Raw genomic sequence first — 22,400 nt, forward strand, 5'->3', positions numbered from 1 at the left:
TGCACAAAAAAAAAAGAAAAGAAAAAGGAAACCTCCTCACTGCTGAAAGCCTATGAACGCTGAAGAGGGGCAGGAAGTGCGCATTTATGTGTGTTCAACATAAACTGTGGTATGAGAACCCACTGCTGGTACATTTGGGTTCCATGAAATTGTTGCTTTTGGTTTAGGAGTTTGATTTAGAATTGATGTGTGAATTGATTTGTTGTCATTATCAAATACTATCATTTAGCAGTTGATATTTTTAAGATTTTTTTTTATTGTATATTATTGTATGATATAATGTATGAGTGTGTTAAATCTGCCCATTTTCAGATAATTAAAGAGTAAAAGCAACATCATTATGAGTTTTAACTAAGCTAGGTTCCTCTTTCCCTGTCATTTCAGGCCTTATAAACTTTTAATTTCACTTTCTTTGAAGATTCTATCTGCAAATGGTTAGAAATGTGTTGCTTTATATTCACTTCAGTATTTCAAATAGACACCAAAGACCTATTACACTATCATGTTGTGCACAGTCAACTGTTGACTCTTGTAGAGGAAAGACACTTTTTGCATATACTTAAAGGTAGAGTTGAGGATTTTCGCAAATTTTAGAAAAGACCCGCCCTCTCCACTTAAAAAAACAAAAATGCACATGCACAACAGTGTACCCGCTCCAGACAGGGAACTATGTGTGAGAGTGTGCAGGAGCCAATTTCTCCTAGTGCACGCTCTAAATAAAAGTTGCTATTTGCATCGCTCATAGAAGCTTACTTTCCAAAAGAAGATTTGCAATTTTTCCACTATGTCAGAATCACCACAAGTAAGAGAAAATGGGGACGAGCATGCAGGACAGCCTTACGTAAACATATCACCTGAACGACAATTGGGAGGACCACTTATTTAGATGATCCACCTGGAAAAAGAACATCCTCCAATTCGACTTAAAAAAACATCTACCGTTCTTGCACAGTGTGTTACATTTATAGTACTTACTCTCCCTCTATCTCTTTCTCTGCTCCAACTGCTCCTTGGCCCAAATATGAGGTTGTTTTGACTCTGCCCTTTCCTGCCTATTCTGTTTCCCCAGTGAAGAATATCAACATATTTAAACGCCTAAATGATAGAAATGAAAACAATATACCATTTCAAAATCATGTTTCACAGAGTTTTATTTGTCATTTCAACATGTTAACATTAAATAAAATTAGTTTAACATGTTCCAGAGAAGCCCAATGTCAAAGTATGAAATAAAAAGATAGCTATAAATAAGTTGAAACATAAATATTAAATAAACAAGATACAAAATGAGCACTTAAGCAAGCAAAGAAAGAAAGAATGAAAGAGTAAAGAAAGAAAGAAAGAAGTGAAGAAAGACAGAAAGACAGAAAGAATTAAAGAAAGAAAGAAAGAAAGAAACTTCCTGTCCCGCACGATCCGTTCTGTACAATGTTGCTTCATTGTGCCTCAGTATCCGGCAGAAAACATAAGATAGGTTTACTTTTAACACTGAGAAATCAATGCTGAGCCCATTAGCCGGGCGGGTTCCCCAGTGCCTGAGCCCATTAGCCGGGCGGGTTCCCCAGTGCCTGAGCCCATTAGCGGGCGGTTAAGCCTAGCGCCAGAGAACGTTGAGCCCATTAGCTGGCCATTAAGCTGAGTCCGCCCTGCGCCGTCCAGATACCCCTGAGCACACTAATAAAAGGCCCCTCAGCGGTCTCTCCAAGCCTCCAAGGGCCCTCAGCGGGTGCTCCAAGCCTCCAAGGCCCCTCAGCGGTCTCTCCAAGCCTCCAAGGCCCCTCAGCGGGTGCTCCAAGCCTCCAAGGCCCCTCAGCGGTCTCTCCAAGCCTCCAAGGCCCCTCAGCGGTCTCTCCAAGCCTCCACGAGCCCTCAGCGGGCACTCCAAGCCTCCAAGGCCCCTCAGCGGTTTCTCCAAGCCTCCAAGGCCCCTCAGCGGTCTCTCCAAGCCTCCACGAGCCCTCAGCGGGCGCTCCAAGCCTCCAAGGCCCCTCAGCGGTCTCTCCAAGCCTCCAAGGCCCCTCAGCGGTCTCTCCAAGCCTCCACGAGCCCTCAGCGGGCGCTCCAAGCCTCCAAGGCCCCTCAGCGGTCTCTCCAAGCCTCCAAGGCCCCTCAGCGGGTGCTCCAAGCCTCCACGAGCCCTCAGCGGGCGCTCCAAGCCTCCAAGGCCCCTCAGCGGTCTCTCCAAGCCTCCAAGGGCCCTCAGCGGGTGCTCCAAGCCTCCACGAGCCCTCAGCGGGCGCTCCAAGCCTCCAAGGCCCCTCAGCGGTCTCTCCAAGCCTCCAAGGCCCCTCAGCGGTCTCTCCAAGCCTCCACAAGCCCTCAGCGGGCACTCCAAGCCTCCAAGGCCCCTCAGCGGTTTCTCCAAGCCTCCAAGGCCCCTCAGCGGTCTCTCCAAGCCTCCACGAGCCCTCAGCGGGCGCTCCAAGCCTCCAAGGCCCCTCAGCGGTCTCTCCAAGCCTCCAAGGCCCCTCAGCGGTCTCTCCAAGCCTCCACGAGCCCTCAGCGGGCGCTCCAAGCCTCCAAGGCCCCTCAGCGGTCTCTCCAAGCCTCCAAGGCCCCTCAGCGGTCTCTCCAAGCCTCCACGAGCCCTCAGCGGGCGCTCCAAGCCTCCAAGGCCCCTCAGCGGTCTCTCCAAGCCTCCAAGGCCCCTCAGCGGTCTCTCCAAGCCTCCACGAGCCCTCAGCGGGCACTCCAAGCCTCCAAGGCCCCTCAGCGGTTTCTCCAAGCCTCCAAGGCCCCTCAGCGGTCTCTCCAAGCCTCCACGAGCCCTCAGCGGGCGCTCCAAGCCTCCAAGGCCCCTCAGCGGTCTCTCCAAGCCTCCAAGGCCCCTCAGCGGTCTCTCCAAGCCTCCAAGGCCCCTCAGCGGGCACTCCAAGCCTCCTCTGAGGCTGTTCCTGAGACGGCGGCCCCCAAGGCTGCTGCTCCGTCTGAGACGGCGTCTTCGCCAGCCTCCTCCGTCAGAGGCCCTCCTCCGTCACCGGCCTCCTCCAGAGGCCCTCCTCCGTCAGAGACGGCATCGCTGCCGGCCTCCTCCGTCAGAGGCCCTCCTCCATCACCGGCCTCCTCCAGAGGCCCTCCTCCGTCAGAGACGGCATCGCCGCCGGCCTCCTCCGTCAGAGACGGCATCGCCGCCGGCCTCCTCCGTCAGAGGCCCTCCTCCGTCGCCGGCCTCCTACCAGAGCCCTCTTGCGTCGCTGGCCTCCTACCGGGGCCCTCCTCCGTCAGAGGCCCTCCTCCGTCGCCGGCCTCCTACCAGAGCCCTCTTGCGTCGCCGGCCTCCTACCGGGGCCCTCCTCCGTCGCCGGCCTCCTACCGGAGCCCTCTTGCGTCGCTGGCCTCCTACCTGGGCCCTCCTCCGTCAGAGGCCCTCCTCCATCACCGGCCTCCTCCTGGGGCCCTCCTTCGCCTCCGGCCCCACGGCCGGCCTCCAGAGACTCTGCCTCGCCTCCGGCCCCACGGCCGCCCTCCTGAGACTCTTCCTGGTCTCCGGCCACACGGCCGCCTTCCAGAGACTGTTTGCCCTAACCCACCTTGGGTGGGTTGTTTTGGTTTTTATTTGGACTCTGCGTTTGGTTTTATGTTTCATGCCCTCCTTCTTGGTTCCCCCTCCGCCCTCCCTGGGTTGGTTATTTTGTGTTTCTGGACATTTTAGGGCGTCTGGCATCCGCCCTTAAGTGGGGGGCACTGTCATGGTCTTGGTTCTGTTGTTCTTTACTTTGCTCCTTGTTTTCTAGATTTATTGGTTTAATTCCAGTTTTGTTGTAATTTCTAGATTTATGTTAGTTCTCATGTTTTGCTGTTGTCTATTGCCCTCTTGTGTGTGTGTGTGTGTGTGTTCCTTTCCCCTTGGCTCCCTTGTTGTCTCCTCTCACACCTGCTCCTTGTCTGCTCGTTAGCCCTCCCTTTGTCTCTGTCTACTATATATGCTCTCCCTCTGCTCTCCCTCTTTGTTGGTTCCTTGTCTTTGCTGTCCTCCCATGCTGTTGTCCACCTACCTCATCTCTCCCTGGCTCCTCGTATGTTGTTTCCCCAGATGTCTCCATAGTTCTGGTTTGCTTTATATTTTTCATGTTGGATTTTTGGATTCCCGCCTCTGTTACCTGTGTTTATTTCATTAAAGCTGCAAGAAATCTCCTCTGCCTCTGCATTTGGTTCCTCAAACCACAACTGAACCCTGACAATCGCATAATAAATATTGACTCAACCGGTGGAAATTGACTGATGACCGGTTACTGAAGGAGATCATTAAACTTTGGGTCGATGTTCCTTTGCCGTCTGAGTAATACGCTGAGCTGAAATATTTCCTCATGGAATGCATGTTTTTCTCACAGTCATCTACAACTACAACTGCTCTCCACCTACATATGGGGCTTGATTTGATCCTTTTTTCAGTTACTACTATTACCGACAGACTCATTAACGACGTCTGCAGCCTGTGTTTGGCAGTTACTATAGCGATAGTGCCAAACCCTCGAGCTACTGTTTTTATTGGATAGTCATGATACTCTTGGCTCTTCAACTCGCATTTTTATGGAAAACTTAGATCATTGTCTTACATTCAGTTTCAGTGTAATTTATGTTTATTCTATCACAATTTAGGCAAATAGGCCAATAAATATGTATATAAAAAAAAAAAAGGACATGACCTCTGTGTCCTCAATGATAGATACGGCCCTGGCTGCTACTTAAACAAGAAAGACATTGTAATGTTTTCATGACTAAAAAAGTCCCGGGAATTTAGTAAAAATAAGCCAAATGCTGTGGAGTAAACGTGAAGTAGAGTAGATGTTATTTTTATGTCGCCTTATACATTCAGCAACGACTGTGGATAACAATACCTCAAAAATAAAAGTAACGCCCTTAATGTTGTTTGGAGAATATCTGTCATGTCTGTGGCATGTTTTCTCAAAGTAGGTGTTAAGGTTTGATCAAGAATATGTTCTTTAAGTTTGCTGTAATTTTGATGGTCCTGGATGTTAGAGTAGAACCACCACATGTAAAATCAAAGCCCTTTATTCAAATACATTGATTTATAATTCAAACTGTTGTATTGGGCCTTGTTTTCACTAATAAAAAGTTTTATTTTCCAAGATATGGCACTATACACACATACGATTTTAATGACAGTAAACCTCATCTTTATGACACTATTAAAGATTTCTTTATCATATTTTTGTGTTTTTTCCAATTTGCAGACGGTCCCTTGGCATTTGAAAAATGGTGTATGATCGTGCTTTTGATCCGATTTGGCTGCTCATTCTCGCCACGGTTGCAGACATGATGTCGGTTTTCACTGATTGAATGTTTCACTAATGATTAGGAAAATATAAATCTGTGAATATATTTACCAAAGTAAAAAGAAAAAAAGAAGTAAACCACAAAACAAAAACTTTTTAAACCTATGAACATAAAATACATTAAATCAAAGCTCCAGTTGGTACCTATTCTTATTAAAATAATTTTTTAAACTTTTGTTTATGTGATCACCTTCTCTGAAGTAAAGTGTGTACATTAATCTGCCATAGTTGTTTTAATGTACTTATCTGGTCTGAAAGATGATCCAGTAAGGTAGTAAATGCTCAGTGTGTCACAGTAAGTGAAAAAGAAATGCGCAGCCAGAATTTCCCGTTGTTATAGTCTGCTCTGCATGCTTTACATTGCTCCTCAATGATTGACAGGCTTTTATAGCACTTAAATACGAAAGCTGTCACTGTATTGCTGTCACTCAAGAAAATACATTTTGAAGTCTGCTGAGCTTGTTTTTAATTACTTGAATCAAGTGCGCTGCAACGGAGAGATCTAAGAACTACTGATCTAGGTCAGACTTTTGCTCCCTCAATTTTTATAGATAAAGCACCTTCAGACCTGCAGGTGAAACCTACCTTCAGTTTGTGTTCACCTCCAGACGACCTTCATTGATCTCTGCTACCTCTGAAGGTGCTAAAAAAACAATTTTTTTTCCTACTGTTTCTTAGTTCTTATCTAAAATGCAATGCAGATATGTCTGCATAATGTTTGGAGACAGGTAAATGTTAACAGGTGCGCTGGTTCGTAACTCTGGTTTGATGAAACCACAAGGTTTGTCTGCATCTGCACACAGCGTCTTGGTTAGAAGTAAGTGGAACATATTGCTGCACAACCGCAACTGCCAAAGAAGTTTAACTCTGAACTCAAATTTAAGCACATATTACCATAAGAGTGGTAATATTACTGTTTGTAAATTCAATAAATTCAATATAGCTTGTAAAGCATGCATCAAATTATCAAACTATATGTATCCTAAATAAAATAAAATTAAATATTTAAGTTTCTCTAGAGAACCACTCCACTGCAGATATATTTTACAATTGAAAAACTCCATTACAATAGTGGAACAACAAAGAGTAAAAAAAAAAAAAAAAAACAGGCTGGGATTTGTCTTCACTTAAAATTACTCCTCACTCATCTCTCTCCCGGGATTATTGGATGTGAGTGTTATGTGCAAATTTGTGTACGCTGTTTTTTTTCTTTTTCTTTTTTGAAGAGTTTGTGTTTTGTGAGTGGGGGCACTATGGTGAGAGGGTGTGATTGAGACCGTGCATTTGTTTTTTGTGTTTTTTTTTCCTTCTGTTTACTTGTCAGGTTGGGGTCTGAACTGCTCCCTCTCCCAAGAACATCTCAAGTCTCCACTAAGTGCGGAGCCCGTTCCCCCGTCCTGCCCCCCTCTGCTGGCTGGCGCTTTGGTGGTGCTCAATGTTCGGGGGTGGATGCCCGGGTGGGTACTGGCTTATTCCTGGTGGCTGCTTCGTGGGACCTGGCCCCCCCCCAGGGCTCGGTTGGGGCTCTGGCTGGGGGGCAAGGCGCCCGTGAGGCCTTGGGTCCCCTGGGGCCTCAGGTCCCCTGGGCCTATGGTCAGTTCCACTTCGGGGTGGCTGGCTGCCGGCAGAGCCCAGGGGTCCGTCCCCATGGCTCCTGGGGGGTTCGGCCTTGCAGTGGCTGGGGGATTTCCTCCGGGACGCCTCCCCTCTTCCCTTGGTGGGGGGCAGATTTCTTGTGTTGGTCCCTCTTGTTGGCCTTTACTTTGGGCATCTAGGGTTTGGGTCCCCCGACGCTTGCCTCAGTGCTCTGGGGGGACGGGTCTTTGGCTCTTCACAACCACTATTGAGCATTTTTAATTTGGATAAACTTTACATGCACAAGTGCACCCTCACAAACAACTACAGGTGCTTGGTTCCAGGAACTCAGAGATTCACTTCCATACAGAAAGCCCATATTTTTATCTTCAGTTACCACAGTATACATGTCAGATTGAGTAATACTACTTATATTTCAGTGATGGTATCTAGGTGTTACTTTATTGTATCTCTTATACTATATCCGTTGGTTGTGCTGTTCTTTTTACATCTCTTTGCAGATGATGAAGCAGACTGAAGACGTTTTATCATTATCTCCCTTTTATCTCCTCTTTCTTTCACCTTTTCTCCTTTTTCTTGTTATACCTTTCCTCTCCTACTTTCCCATTGCAGTGTCCATATAATCTGAAATACTTTCTATGTACATTATAATAAGGCTATTTAAATGCATAAATCAAGCAGAACACTATGGTGATAGCCGGACTGCTCCACTTGTAAAAGTAAAATCTGTTGGGCTCTTTTTGGCATCAAGACAATTATTCCTATTGCCAAATCGCCAGAAAGGACACTTAAAAAATTTTTAATAAATAAATATAACATATATACTGTATATTGGGTGTAGAGATAGATGCTACATAAATACAGATATATTAAGATATAAATTCAATATTTTTGCAATCAGAAGCATGAACTGTAAAGAAAGTGTGAAAAGAAAAAGAAGGTAAAAGGTTATTTTTGCTAAATTGAAGATTGATGGAAGTACAACAAAAACAAAGCAATAAAGCAAAATCTTATTTTTTTAAATCAATTCACTTGTTTTTATTTATATCCATGAGCGTGATTCATTCATACATTCAATCAGTCAATCATATATCTTCCCAGAGTAATTTATTTAATATAAATTAGTATTAGCATCAAACATGCAATTATAAACATTAATATATTATTTAATTCCCATGACTATATTTGGAAACAATAACAAAAACATTAAACAATAATACATCTAATTTATGCATCTGTTGATTTTCTGATATGCATAAGCTTTATGGAGAAGCCTGTTAATGTGCAGTATTTTCAGAGCCCCAAGACCATAAAGTTCTGAGACGCTGATTGGCCATTAAATTCACCTAGCAATAGTACGTGATTGGCAGATTCTCTGCAAATGTGGGGCTGTCTGATCACAGCCCCAAGACAGAGACGGTAGGAGTCTGTCTGTGGAAATCCACAAATGAATGACAGAAGATAGGGAAATGTAATTTATATAATTTATTTTGCTTATAGGTACACACTCTAGAGAGTAAAACTGACATTTATGAGTTAATTTCTAAAAATATATTTTACGTTTCTCTCTTATCAGGGAGGGCGGTGCCCCAGCGCCCCCTATGGGCCGGCCGCCACTGCTTGTTTTCACCATAGACAGTGAATTTAAACTAGATAAACAAATAAACAGCGTTTTAAAATTGTGTTTTTATCATCTCTAACTTGGAGGCTGAGGGGTCTCCAAGTTAAAAACGTTTTTATCTTTTAACCTCTTCAAAGCAGGTTTTACATTCTTTTACTTCTAGCCTTCTGGAGCAATGCACTTTATTCAGGCAGTAGCCAATGTGCTCTCTCTCGTCTGTGGTTAGCCCAAAGCGCAGCAGCTCTTCTTAACACGGACCAGAAAACATCCACACATTACACCAACGCTTGCGTCTCTCCAAATGGCTCTCACAGTGTCTCACAGTGGTTTCACTTATAACAGAAATAAATCTTCCCATAAAAATACCGGAAAACTTGCAAAAAAGTTTTCACTCTGATGTGTTACCAAGAAGGTCCTAGTTCAAGTTTTTGCTGCCCTTAGAGAGAAGGCCACTTTCTTGAAGGGCAGTATCAACAGCCAGACTGAGGGGGGCGCTGTAGCTGAGCAACCTGCCATCATGGATCATCTTATCTGAAGTCAGCAGGGGTTGCATTTGATCTCTGCACAAAAAGAAAGAAGAACACAATGGTTAATTTATATAATCTTGTAATAAAACGTTACTTTACATGAAACTGTCAAGGACTGTTTGTTTACCACAATACAGTTTGTAAACCAATAACTGATTTTAACACCTCACCCACTTCTGAATAGTCTTTAAATGAGATTTTTTTAAACTTTAATTAAAAGAGATGGAATATTGCAATATCTACAGTTTAGATAAACAATGGACTGATTGAATGTTTATCACAAGTTCAGCCCAACTTTGAGAAACTGAGGATGTGTCTGGATATAAACCAAGATATCTGAAGGAAACTCTTTGGTTTGCTGTTGGTGGTCAGGAAGTCTGGCCGCGCTGATCGAGCTTCAGTCAGTCTGCCCCAGGTGGCTGCCCCCACTAACATAGCTTGCTAACATCAGTGTGTGAATGACTGAATGCAGTGTAAACCATTTTCGGGTCCTCAGACTTTTCATAGCATAAGGAACTGTAAGGAATGACGAGGCCTCATCTTAGGATGATGTTTGCCCTGATAATAACTCTGATTGATAACAGGAAAGATATATACTAGTTTTGAGAAGTCTGAAGAAACTTTCATTGGTGTTCCTAAAAACAAAAATGACTCATCTAACTTGAAGATGTACGTTAATGCCTGAAAAAAGAAGTTTAGTTCTCAAACATCATATGATTTGTAACTGCAACCTACCAGTGCTTTAACATCTTACTCTACCTTACAGTAATGTTTAAATGAATTATATCACGACAAGTGTTGGGGGTTTAATATTACGGATTTCAACACTTTGTACCAAGTTGGACATGTTGTGCAATTTTACTAGCAAATTATGAATATATTAAATAACTAAAACTGGCAGCTATAGTTAATAGGTAATTCAAATTAAGGGTAAAACCAATGAATGATAATTTCTTAAATGATTATAACTGACTATACTATTGCCAGGACTCCAGTCTGTTTGTTTTTTGTGTTGTTCTCCCTTCCACCAGCAGGAGGCGCCTGGTTCTGGTCCGCCTCCTCACACACCTGCTGATGGTTACCTCGTTAATGGAGTGCTCTTGAGCTGCTGATACCACTACCTCAACGCCAGAGTGTTTGCCAGTTTTTGGTACTCTAGCCAAGCCGAGTTTAGCTGAGTAAGACTGAGTTCTTGTCTACCTGAGTTTTAACTTCGTTTTTGTCTTTGCCTCTCGGCAGGAAGTCATCCTGAAAACTGGACATTTTTCGGACCTTCTCTCCCTGGAGGAATCTACTGAGATGACATTGAGATGACATGTGTTGTGAATTGGTGCTATAGAAATAAACTGAATTGAACAGAATTATTATTTGCAGATATTATTTATAGTTTATACATTTTATCAAGCCGGGAGTTGTTGCCTTATGGCCAAGTTGTTCATTAGGATGAGTTCTTAAATCAGAATGTGGTTTCTTTTTGATAATATATTCAACCATAACCCTCAGCTCCATAGTGAAAATTAGAGAAGAATCAAGACACTCCTGTTTTCTTTTTGGGTTTTGTTTTTAAATAAAAAGAAAATATTTTTCTAGTATTTTTATGCTGATCTTCTTTACAGGTGGTGTAGAATCTGTAGCAGGTGGTTCTACACATCAGTACATCGGGTGGTTTCTGAAAGTTAGAAGCTTCTTTAAAATTACTCTAAAAAATTAGATTGAAATGCACTAATATTAGACAATTTAATTTATTGTTTGCCAGGGTTCTGCCTTCTGTTTAAGTTTATTCTTAGTTTTTTGTATTTGTAGTTGTTTTCTAGCAGTGGTTAGTTTCTGAGTTACTCTCTTGTTGCCATCCTTGTGTTTGTTTCCTTTCCCCTTGGCTTCCTTCTAGTTAGTTTTACTCACACCTGCTCCTTATTCAGCTCATTAATCCATCATTTGTTCTGTTCTCCATATATAAACCACTTCTAGAGTCCTTGCCATTGTTCTTTTTTTGCTTCGTTGTCTCCTCGCTCTACATGTGTTTTTACCACTTTGTATTTTGAGATTTTTTTCCCCCTGTTTCCATCTGGGCTTTTATTAAAATCTTCAAAACTTACTACTGCTTCCTTATTTCTGTATTTGGGTCCTCAAAAACCTCCACTTAACCTTGACATATTTTGACTTATTTAAGTGCTTTGAAATGCATGTTCCCTTAAATACTTAAGTATTTTCAAAAGTGAGTATTTCAATACTTTAACTTGAGTAATTGTTTGACCAAGTAACTTTTACTTATAGTTGAGTAAGATTTGAATATGACTATCAATACTTTGACTCAAGTACAACTGTTGAGTACTTTGTCCAACACTGCTTGTTGGTGGAATGTCCAAAACCTTACTAGTAAGTCAGTTTTTAAAATCTTCTCTTTTATCTGTTTCTGAAATTCAGAATCAAACATTCTGTCTAAATTGAAAGCATGGCTTCACCTTGTGTGGTACATCCGTGCCATGTTCCTGTCCACCCAGCTGCAGCCATGGTCTGATTTCAGCACATCATGAACTGAAACCCAATAGACATCTCGAGGGTTTATGATGACCTTAAATTTGAAATGTTGCATCTCTTTAGTGATGGGCTCCTGGTGCAGATGAGCCAGGATGTTCACTCCAGGAACTCCTTTCCAGTGGTCCATTTTAGGTAGATTTTGATCCTTTGGTGACGGTAGCGAGACATTGTTGGGGAACACGTTATTTTGAAACTTGTAACACTTCTTTGGGCTGTACTTTTTCTCCAATAGAGGCAGCAGCTCCATCCAGCTGGAGAGAGAGGGGGAAAGAAAGACTTCAGCGACATAAATGCAAAAAAAAAAAAAAAAACACAAAAAAACAACCCACCCCCCAAGAAATTCCTTTACTCTTTCAAAAACAACACTTTGGCACTTTTCTTAAATGTCTGCATTTATCTCCACCAAAGAGCCTATGTTTTCATCACCGTTGGTTTGTCAGTCTGTTTTTAAATTAATTTAAAAGGTTATGGGTGGATTTTGCTGCAATGTTAATAGAAGGTGCATATTGTGACATATTGTGACAGGCAGTAATGTATTAAATTTGGGCAGCTTTAGATCCTGTTTAAATTTAAGATCACTCTTATTTCCTTTTACACTATACAGCTTTGACACATTTTAAATTTAAATGGGGACAAAGGGTTCAGAGTTTTGACAAACGATCACAGTTTTTTGACATTTGGTATGTTTGGGTGCTTATGCTAAAGTGCTAATAAAGACTGAACAAAATGTCCAAGTTTTTAAACTTCTTTGAACGGCTTAAATAAAAAAACTCAAAATCTGATACAGCTTAATTAAACGAGAACTTAATAGAAACCTAATAAATTTTGTTAATTGGTCTTCCCTGTAGGGCAATTCCCAAACTACTTTGGAGTTGATCAACTGCCATTTTTACCCTTAAATTCAGACTTTCCTTTTTTAGAAGCATTTACTAAAATATAAATATAACTTTTATCCTCCTCCTAGTGTTTACATCTTTTTCCCCTTTTTTAACTGTGACCTGGCGAAGAGGATAATCACATTTAATAAAAACAAAAAACCTAAAAGAAATTATAGTTTACAAATAAAATAGAGTCAATCCCCGAAAAAAGCAGAGTCAAAACAACAAGAAACAACATGCACGCACGAGACATTTAGAGAAGCACAGGGTTTTGGTCTGTGAGAAGAAGCCGCAGTATCAAGAAGAAAATCCCTGATTAGGATTGAATCCAGGAACTTTTTGAAAGAGCTTATTTTACTTCTCACTCTGATGTTTGGGGCTTATCTTAAAATTTTTTTTTTTTAATATCAATAAAAAATGGAGGTCTAGTAAAAAAAATAAAATGAAAAGTAAACATGTTTAAATAGGAAAAAGCTGGAAGAAAATAAAGTGACATTAAACATCAATGTACATAATTCTACACAATTTAAAAGTCATTTAAGGAATTTCTATACTTTCCAGTTAAAATCGGATTATATGCAAAATTGAATTAAATTCTGTTTATTTCTATAGCGCCAATTAATAACACATGTCATGTCAAGGCACTTTACAGTTCACCAGATCATACAGTCAAATTTAATCAAAGTTTTCTATCTAAAGAAAACCAGCTGATTTCATCGACTCATTGACTCAAATGCAATCCCTCACACTAAGCATGCTTGTAGCAAAAGTGGAGAGGAAAAACTCCCTTTTACCAGTAAGAAACCTCCAGCAGAACCAGGCTCAGTGTGAGCAGCCATCTGCTGAGGCCAACTGGGGTTCACATAGACAGAAGTAGAAATACAAAAGGCAGCTGTAAAAGACGGCCACGTCCAGAAAAGGTTTTTCTACCTTTTGACCGTCTGTGGCAGTATGAGCTCGTCAATGTCATGCAAGGCCACATATTTGGATTTGTACATGTTCCTGTAGAGGCAGTCGTTGAGAGCAGGGATCTGACCAAAGTAGTGGAGGTCACCAGGACCATGCTTAGGCTGCCATCCTCGAGAAACATTTAGAAACCTGGACATGGACCAAGGAATCACCTCCACAAAGCCTGAGAAGAAAATAATGTGAAGATTCAGGTTAACCCTAAAAATCTATGAGACACTGAGTGTTTGCTAGGAAGGATAGCACATATCATACACATTCTAAACCAACTTTGATGCAAGCACCTTTTTTACTCTTTTTTATATTTTCTAAATATTTTCGCTAGCCACAGTATTGTTGTTAGAGATAATGTTTAATATGTTTAAAGCTGACTATGGTGCACTTTTCTGTAACTAGATTTACAACTTTTAAAATGTAAGTGACCCCTCCACAGACTCCTCAAACTATATAGATTTTAACATCGGTCATTATCAGGTATTCAGCTCTAATAAGGCTGAATATAAAATATATAAAAGGGGCATTATATGAAGATATGCAGGGTACAAAGTAATTCAAGATGTTGTCCAGGGAAGTGGAATATAAATTTACAAAGGTAAAACTAAACTTAAAAAAAATAAATAAATAAATGCATGTTTGGTAATACTTTAATCCAAATGAGAGGGATATATAAATGTCAGTCAAACAAAAAATGGTTAAAAGCAGTCTAAAGACATGTAAATCTAAAGAAGAACTCTATTTCTATACAGAAATTTGAAGCATTTACTAATATTTTACCTCAACCAAAACTACATTAATCAATCTGATGTTATCAAAATCAACACAAAAACACTGGAGGCAAGCAGCGTCCAAATGAATTGAATGTGGGGGGGACCTATTGATGCAACAGCTTCAAAGAATATGAAATGATAAATATTATATTTACGTCTTTGTTTTTAATTCAAGAGGCAGTAGTGGAAGCTTTGCTCATGTGTACTTATTTTCTCTCTTTCTGCAGGCATTGCTGAATTACAGTCTAGAAGGGCTGAAAGTCTCTCTAAAAGGGACCACCCCATCACAGTGTGGGAGTTAGAAGTTTAGCCTTACACCAGAATTACCCATAATACAACAGCGCTTTTAGCATAATAGTCACAATAATAGTGAAGATTGCAGTGATATTTTTTTGTGTCTACTAGGTAACCTATCCAGGGTAGGAAATGAGCTCCAGACTGCTGTGCTGAATATATGGATCCTTATGGATCTCATTACATTATCAGGTATGAAACAGGAGAATCAGTAATCATGCGTGATAACTGATTCTCCTGGAGAAAGGGAAAGGAGAAGTGGAGAGTGAGGGTCTGTGTGGAGGCAGAGAATCCAGTGGCTGAAGTGAGGACTGTGAGAAGCTGAGAAGACTAAACAGCAGCAGATACCGGCTGGGGCAGGAGTTGGCAGGCACAGAGTAAAGGGCTGGTTTTCTACCTGCAGCAGTGTGTCGCAGTGAGCTTGCCGCAGGTATGACGCAGATATTTTTGATTTATGCCCAATTTTGAAGTGTGGTCTTTGTTATTCCACACCACAACACAAGAGGGACAATCACAAACTAACTGTGGGTCTAGATACGGCCGAGGTGGTGAGGAAGTGGAAAAATGCAAGTAGTAAATTTGTGCGAAAATAGAGGGGCATGAGGGCGAAAAAGAGCGGGGATCCAGGTGGAAAAGGGGTCCCAGCTTTCTTGCGCACCTCGCTCTTCTAGCTGGTTCGTCTTCATCAGTCGTTATCCCCAATGGCGGTCATACAAACAGAACAAGCCAGTAAGGTACCAGCTAGTAAAATGAAGCAGAATAATGAAGAAGGGGTCTCTATGTCCTCCAACAGTCTAAGTCTATAGCAGCATAACTATAGAGATAGTTTAGGATAACCTGAGCCACTCTAACTATAAGCTTTATCAAAAGGAAAGTTATAAGGCTAACCTTAAAAGTAGACAGGGTGTCTGCCTCACAGACTAAAACTGGTAGTTGGTTCCACAGGAGAGGAGCCTGATAACTAAAAGATCTGCCTCCCATTTACTTTTAGAAATTCTAGGAACCATTAATAGAGAGAAATATGATCTCTCTTTTTAATTTTCATCAGAACTCTGATTTTGAATCAGCTGAAGGCATTTAACTACAGTTCGTAGACTTCCTGATACTAAAGAAGTACAAAAGTCCAGCCTTGAAGTAACAAATGCATGGACTAGTTTCTTAGTATCACCCCTGGAAAAAGATATTTCTATTTTTTGCAATATTCTGCAGATGAAAGAAGGACATTCTAGAGACCTCTTTGACATGGGATTTAAATGACAGGTCCTGATTAAAAATAAGACCAAGATTTTTTTCTTTATTATCTGAGATAAATTTAATCCCATCCAAATAAAGCGACTGACTTTCCATCCATCCGTTTTCCATCACCTTATCCCAAGCGGGGTCACAAAGGGTGTTGGTCCTTATCTCCTGCTGTCAATGGGCAAGAGGCAGGGTACACCCTGGACAGGTCTCCAGTCCATCGCAGGGCAACACAGAAACAAACAGGACAAACAAACATTTATGCACTCACACCTAAGGAAAATTTAAAGAAGACAAGGCAGGAGTGCTACCCCCTATGCCACTGAGTAGCCCAAGGGACTGACTAATCAGCTTATTTTTCAAAGACTCTGGTCCAAAGACTATAACTTCGGTTTTGTCTGCATTAAGAAGCAGAAAGTTAAGAGTAATCCAGGTTTTTTACATCCTCAAGACATGCCTGTAATCTATGTTATGGATTAGCTTCATCTGAATTCATAGACCGATATAGCTGAGTATTATCAGCATAACAGTGGAAATGAATCCCATGCTGTCCAATAATTCTACCGATTGGGAGCATATAGATAGTAAAGAGAATTGGTCCTAGCACTGATCCCTATGGTACTCCACAGGTAGCCTTGGAGGATGAGGAAGATTTATCATTAATTTGAACAAAGTGAAATCGGTCAGATAGATACAATTTAAACCAGTCTAGTGCTGTTCCTTTAATTTCTACAAAATATGTAAATGTTTCTGAAAGAATATTATGATCAGCTGTGTCAAATGCAGCACTGAGATCTAACAGGACAAGTACAGATACAACACCCTTATTTAAGGCCATGAGAATATCATTAGCAACTTTCACCAGAAAGCGCGATGATGAGCTTTAAAGCCAGACTGAAACTATTCAAAAAGTTCATTATGGTGTAAGTGGTCACACGGTTTTTTGATAACTACTTTCCCAAGAATTTTAGATAAGAAAGGAAGATTTGATATAGGTCTATAATTAACCAAGTCATCTGGGTCAAGAGACGGTTTCTTAAGTAAAGATGTAATTACAGCTACCTTAAAATCCTTTGGTACATATCCCTGTAGCAGAGATAGATTAATCACATCTTAAATGGAGGAGGAATTCCAGTTCTAGGTATTCAATATATTCATAATCATAAGGGGGATTGTTGGCCTAGTGGTTAGAGCAGTGTGCTTGTTCTTTGAGAAGGTTGCTAGTACCCATTTCGATCCCCAGTCCACACTCTGGGTCCCTGAGCAAGACCCTTACATTACTCCTGTGCGCCACACAATGGCAGCCCACTGCTCCCCAGGGGGATAGGTTAAAATGCAGATAGTGAATTTCCTCATTGTGGGACAATAAAGGGATTTACATTACATTCGATCTTCTGGTAAACTTGCAAAACACCTGTAAACTCTGGGTTGCAGGTTGGAAAGAGTTGTTGCTATGAGTGCTAGCCTAGCCAGCTAAAAAACGAGATGGTAGTGCCTGATTTCACAGGTGGAACCAGGGCAGAACTAACAGCCAGGAGAAAAAAACTAGAATAAAAAAACTATGGATGTGATGTAATATGTTCTTTTTTTCAAAGAGAAAAGCTCATGCAGCAGTGAGTTGTCGTGTTAGGAATCAGCGATATAGGCTCAATCCCAATTTAGGAATATTTTTCTAAAAACAGTAACAGTCTTGGCAGACTAACCTAACACTCTGAGGCAGCAATGCCACCAACAATTAACAAATCCAGAAACAAAATCCAACAATTACCTGGAGCACAGTAATCAGCCACAGCCGATGGTTTCACTTTGGACTTTTGAATTATCTGCATTTTTTGTAACAATTTTACCTAGCAAAGTTCAGAACACAAGAGCCATGCTGTGCATGCTGTGAATGTTAAGCAGCCACACACAAATATTGATCAAAGGAAGGTGTTTCAAGAATAATGAACATATTGGATTCAGGCAGACATTCATGACACAAATCAGCCCTAAAACTCGATACAACTGTACCTTTTTTGTTTGAGTAATAGTCCAGAACGCTTTGTGTTTCACGACTGCAGTTGGTTTTGTAGACAAAAACTTTGTTCACACCCAGTAACTGAAGCATTTCGAAACTCTGCACCAGCTGCAAGACAATACAACTGTTTCAATACCAAATAAAACCAAACGAGCAAATAAAACCTTAACATTACATGAAATTGTGTATTATTGACCAAAACAACAGATTAGGGGTTGGCATTTGGGGCCTGTCTGACTACAAGCCAGAGGCAGGGTACACCCTCAAAAGCTTGATAATCCATCACAGAAACACACAGGGCAGAAAAAAAATGCAAAATGGCAATTTAGAAAGACCAATTAACTAAGAGTCATGTTCTTAGACTAAATAGCTGAAGAATGCAAACAACAGGCAAAATCTGTGCAGTAAGATTTTAACCCGGGACCTTCCTACAGCAAGGTAAACGTGACCAACCTTCACTGTGAAGCCCATGAGATCATTAGTCAATATTTGACTATACATGATTGTAACAATAAGACCGCCCAAAACTTAGTGTACTGGTTTGCTGATGAACACAATGATTGAGCCTCGGATAAGGGATCCGCTAAAGGGTAACTTTATGACCTTGTTTAAAAATCACAGATGGTGGCAAACCTCACCAGAAGCAGTGGAACCAGGGGAACAGCCTGCAGCCAAACCTTTGTGGGGACACTTTACCTTTTAGTAAAGCTCTCCCTGGAGCCCCCTCCACAGCAACTAACCATCACCCATTGCAGGGAGATATGGATGTGTTGAGGGCAGTGTAAGCTAAGTTGGCGGTGTGTGTGAGGTCAAAGAAAACCAAAGTGATTATCCTAACCTGGCTGTAATGGTTGATGTAGAATTTCAGCATAGTTTAGAGAATGATCTACAGTTGGTTTATTAGGTGGAAAAATACAAACTATTCATGGTTGGATGAACCATCACACACCTTGGGCTCTAGATTTAATCTATTGTAAGGAGGCCAGACTTTCTTTTCATCAATTTGCCCAAAGAGAGTTGCAACAGGCATTGCAGGAATGCCCTCATATTTCAGTGCCAGGAATGGGTTGTACATACTGGATTCCAAATTCTGGCACAGAGTACCAATGACATGGTAGATGATTAGTACATATCTGGTTAAACATGAGATTTAACTCATACCTCCAAGAGAGATTTTTTCCCCATCTAGAATAGGGTTGTCAAAAGTATTGATACTCCAAAAAGTATCGATACTAAAACGTTGTATCCAGATATGATACTCAATTTTAAAAGTATCGATACTACCACCGCTGCTGCCACCGCCGCCGCACGCGCAACGCAGACCGGCCTTCTCTCCCTGCCTTCACATACACACGCCAGCATGTAGCCTCTCGCTTCAGTCTGCAGGACGCCTCGGTTGGATATCCAACTCCTCCCACATGCCGTCGGTCAGCAGATATGGGATTCTCCTATTTGTGACCAAATCAAAATGGCCGACTTTGATGTGGGCGGAGTTACAGACTGAAGCAAGAAGCTACATGCTGCCGTGTGTATGTGAGGGCAGAGAGACAGCACAATAACAGAAAAGAGCATGGCCAGTGCTGCTGAAGGAGGGCCAAAACAACCAGTTTTGGTCGAAAATGATAGAGGCAAGAGTGCTGTTTGGAGGTATTTTGCCTTCGAGCCTGACATGGAAGCCGGACGTGTATTGTCCTCCTTTACCCCCAGATTCCACATACTCCGCCAGCACTCCGCTCAGCTCACGTACGGAGTACTTGTCTTTCATTTAATCAATGAGCGCTGTTCCCCATCCTCCGCTCGTCACCGCCCACGTACGTCTTCTCTGTCCCTTACCGTCAAAATACGGAGCTGAGCTCTTTTTGGCTCCGCTCCGGTCAGTCCAGATCAAGACCCGCAATTGCAATCGCACCAAACAGGAAAAAGAATGTAGAGAAGACCCGGTTTGTCAAATTAAATTATAGTAAAAACAGGTCGGTAACTAGAAAATATAATCCAAAAAACTAAGAGCAATTAATTAAATAATTGGATGCAGACTATTGGTGCTTAAACAGACCAGGAAGAAGTTGTGAGATTCTAGAGCGCATCTCACAACTTTAAAAGACTATTCTTATTGCAGGAATGGATGAAGAGATGATGAGTTTGGAAGCAGAGAACAAACATAGTTCATACAATCTATATATGATCCTAGCTATTCCTGTTACAAAAATCCACAACATAAAGAAAATATTTGGGCAGAAACTGAAAATCTGCTGGATGATGATGGGGAATTTTTTTAAATATGTCATATTAAATTAAACGTTCACAGGGTTTATACAGGAATGAGGAACTCTAATTTAATGCTAATAGAAATAATTTTAATGCCATCAACAAGTATCATGTACACAAGTTATTAGGTTAAATGGATATGTGTAAAAAGACGGGTACAAGTACAAATAGCCTATATGAACTAGCAATTTTTGAGAATTCAGAAAAGGCTTCCTCAGGCCGAGAGGGTCATGCCTTCTGTGCCACCATTAAAAACATAGGGAGTGGATTTTTTCAATCCCTTCATGGGCGAGTTTGCGGAAGATAAAGACAGTCAAGGTTAAGACACTGATGTTAAGATGACAATGTTAAAAATGTACTTGGTAGCAGTGTCCCAAAAGAGAAAGATCTTATTTGACACATTAAAGACAAAATGTGTTTTGGAGCCTTGCATTTTAATAATTGCTATGTAATAGACTATATTTTAAAGTGACCTAGTCACATACAATGGATGCAAAAAACAAACAAACAAATAAACAACCCCACAGAAAACCTAATTTTCATGTTGAAATAATTAAATATTCTTCAAGTGTCAATCCTGATTGTGTTTACTTAACTCTTGTTGAGCCTTAAAAGAATGTTTGCACCTGGCATGATCATTAAATGACTTAAACACTGTAGTACACCGTCGCCTTCTGCTGGCAATACGTACTCCCAAAACTGCCTCCCTCTGGGTCTTTATCTCCCGCTTCAGTGAACACCAGTGTTCCTATTGTATTCCAAGTGCCCACATCTTATCTTACCATCTTGGCATCAGTTTTTTTTTTTTTTTTTTCCTCACGCCTGCTGGAGAAATGCCTATTTGCTTTGCTCCCTTGCTACCTTGTGTAGTCGTAACACACGTGCAATATTGCACCTCTCATTACATGGTCTTGTTGAGATAAATACACAAGAGCAATAAAGTTTACCGACAAATGCAGCAAAACCAATGTGTAAAACAGAAAATCTAATATAATTACCCACAGGGCACCATCATTTAAAACGATTCTTCTATGCAAGCAAAGTGAGCTACTGCCTAAGAAATCTGTAGTACTATGAATATAACTAGGACCCTTTGATAATTTTTCCCAAAAGATATGCTAAGAGTGTTAGGAGACTTGAATTGGGCAGTCTGCATGGGTTTTGTGATTTGGAATTGTAGCAGAAATACAACCTTGACTTACCTGGAGCACATTGGTGAAATCAAACATAGTAGAAATACAGACTGTGAAGTTATAAGGAAAAGATTCAGTCTGTGCTTTTTGGTTATTCACTTCCAAAAATTCTTCCTTATATTCATCTGAAAGAAAAGAAATATTGATTTTTAGAATACTTTGTTCGTTCTTACAAAGTATTCTCAAACTATTATATTATTGTATTGATGCTCTACAAATCTATTGGAGTAATATGCTCTCTGCCTACCGAATAATGATTTTTAATGGATAATAAATATGAACACCTAAAAAATGCTGTTTTTATATGTTTTTCCTGTGCCTGTAACAATTTCCCTAATGTTTTCTATACTTTACTGTATTGCCAGCCTGGGAAACCTGGATGATACCATTTAGTTAAAATACTCAAAACACCCTGTTATACCTTCAGATATCGTCTTATCAGAAGCCACAGAAATGTGAGATGGATTTTCACACTCTGGGGGGATGGGACACATGATGTCCGCTGTTCCGTATGAGAACCCAAAGTGGTCTGTATGGATGCTGAGAACACCTTTCGAGATGTACCACTGCTGGTTCTGACACTGAAAGATGCAACGATAAGAGACTTTCTCCTCTCGCCGCACAATGGCTATAACCCGGACCTGATTAAAGAGATTAGAGAGTTACTGACAAGGTCACATGTAATTTTAATTGTATCACAATTTAGGATCGTATTGAATTGATATTCATAAAAAGCAAAAAGAGGTTTAAAAAAAACAAAGTTTTCTCTAGAACATTCTTTTGGCTCCAAGATTAACATATTCTAGTCATTACTTTTTATTATGGCTAATAATGATGAGGATAAGATAAACAGATTGGAATTTAAAAAAAATCAAAGTTGTTAAGTCTCATTATCTGTACTTGTCCATAATGTTCATCCTGGTTAGGTAATTATATAAAGTACATATTTTGCCCATTCTTGATTTTTGCTCAGAATGATATATGTGTGGAAACCTCTGTGGACCAGCAGATGTGGGGTAAGATATCTAACAAATCTATTCGTGTTTATTAACTTACATTTACTAATTCAAATATGTACCCATAAGTTAAATTTCCTCTGTTAAAGCAATCCTGAAGGTTATTAATAAGTGGTCAGAGAGGACCGGCTTGTGAGGAAATACTGTTATTTTTTCACATTCAATGCCATATATTAGCATAAGGTC

At 40.9% G+C, this 22,400-nt stretch overlaps 1 protein-coding gene across 4 annotated transcripts in view; it reads right to left on the bottom strand.

The window, feature by feature from the left end:
• Positions 1-8,835: 8,835 nt before the first annotated feature.
• Positions 8,836-22,400, bottom strand: part of LOC119783362 — a 35,327-nt gene continuing 21,762 nt past the window's right edge. For 3 of the 4 annotated variants that reach the window (XM_038284848.1, XM_038284846.1, XM_038284847.1), the window contains exons 5-10: positions 21,620-21,839; positions 21,208-21,323; positions 17,734-17,848; positions 13,388-13,589; positions 11,504-11,830; positions 8,836-9,074 (exon numbers count right to left, since the gene is read on the bottom strand). In XM_038284848.1, the coding sequence (XP_038140776.1) occupies positions 8,930-9,074; positions 11,504-11,830; positions 13,388-13,589; positions 17,734-17,848; positions 21,208-21,323; positions 21,620-21,839 (1,125 nt within the window). In that variant the 3' untranslated portion in view covers positions 8,836-8,929. The remainder of the gene's footprint in view (positions 9,075-11,503; positions 11,831-13,387; positions 13,590-17,733; positions 17,849-21,207; positions 21,324-21,619; positions 21,840-22,400) is intronic. The other variant, XM_038284849.1, reaches the window with a different exon arrangement.

The sequence above is a fragment of the Cyprinodon tularosa genome, unplaced genomic scaffold, assembly GCF_016077235.1.
Source record: "Cyprinodon tularosa strain WSP-4 unplaced genomic scaffold, ASM1607723v1 ctg203, whole genome shotgun sequence".
Taxonomy (NCBI): Eukaryota; Metazoa; Chordata; class Actinopteri; order Cyprinodontiformes; family Cyprinodontidae; genus Cyprinodon; species Cyprinodon tularosa.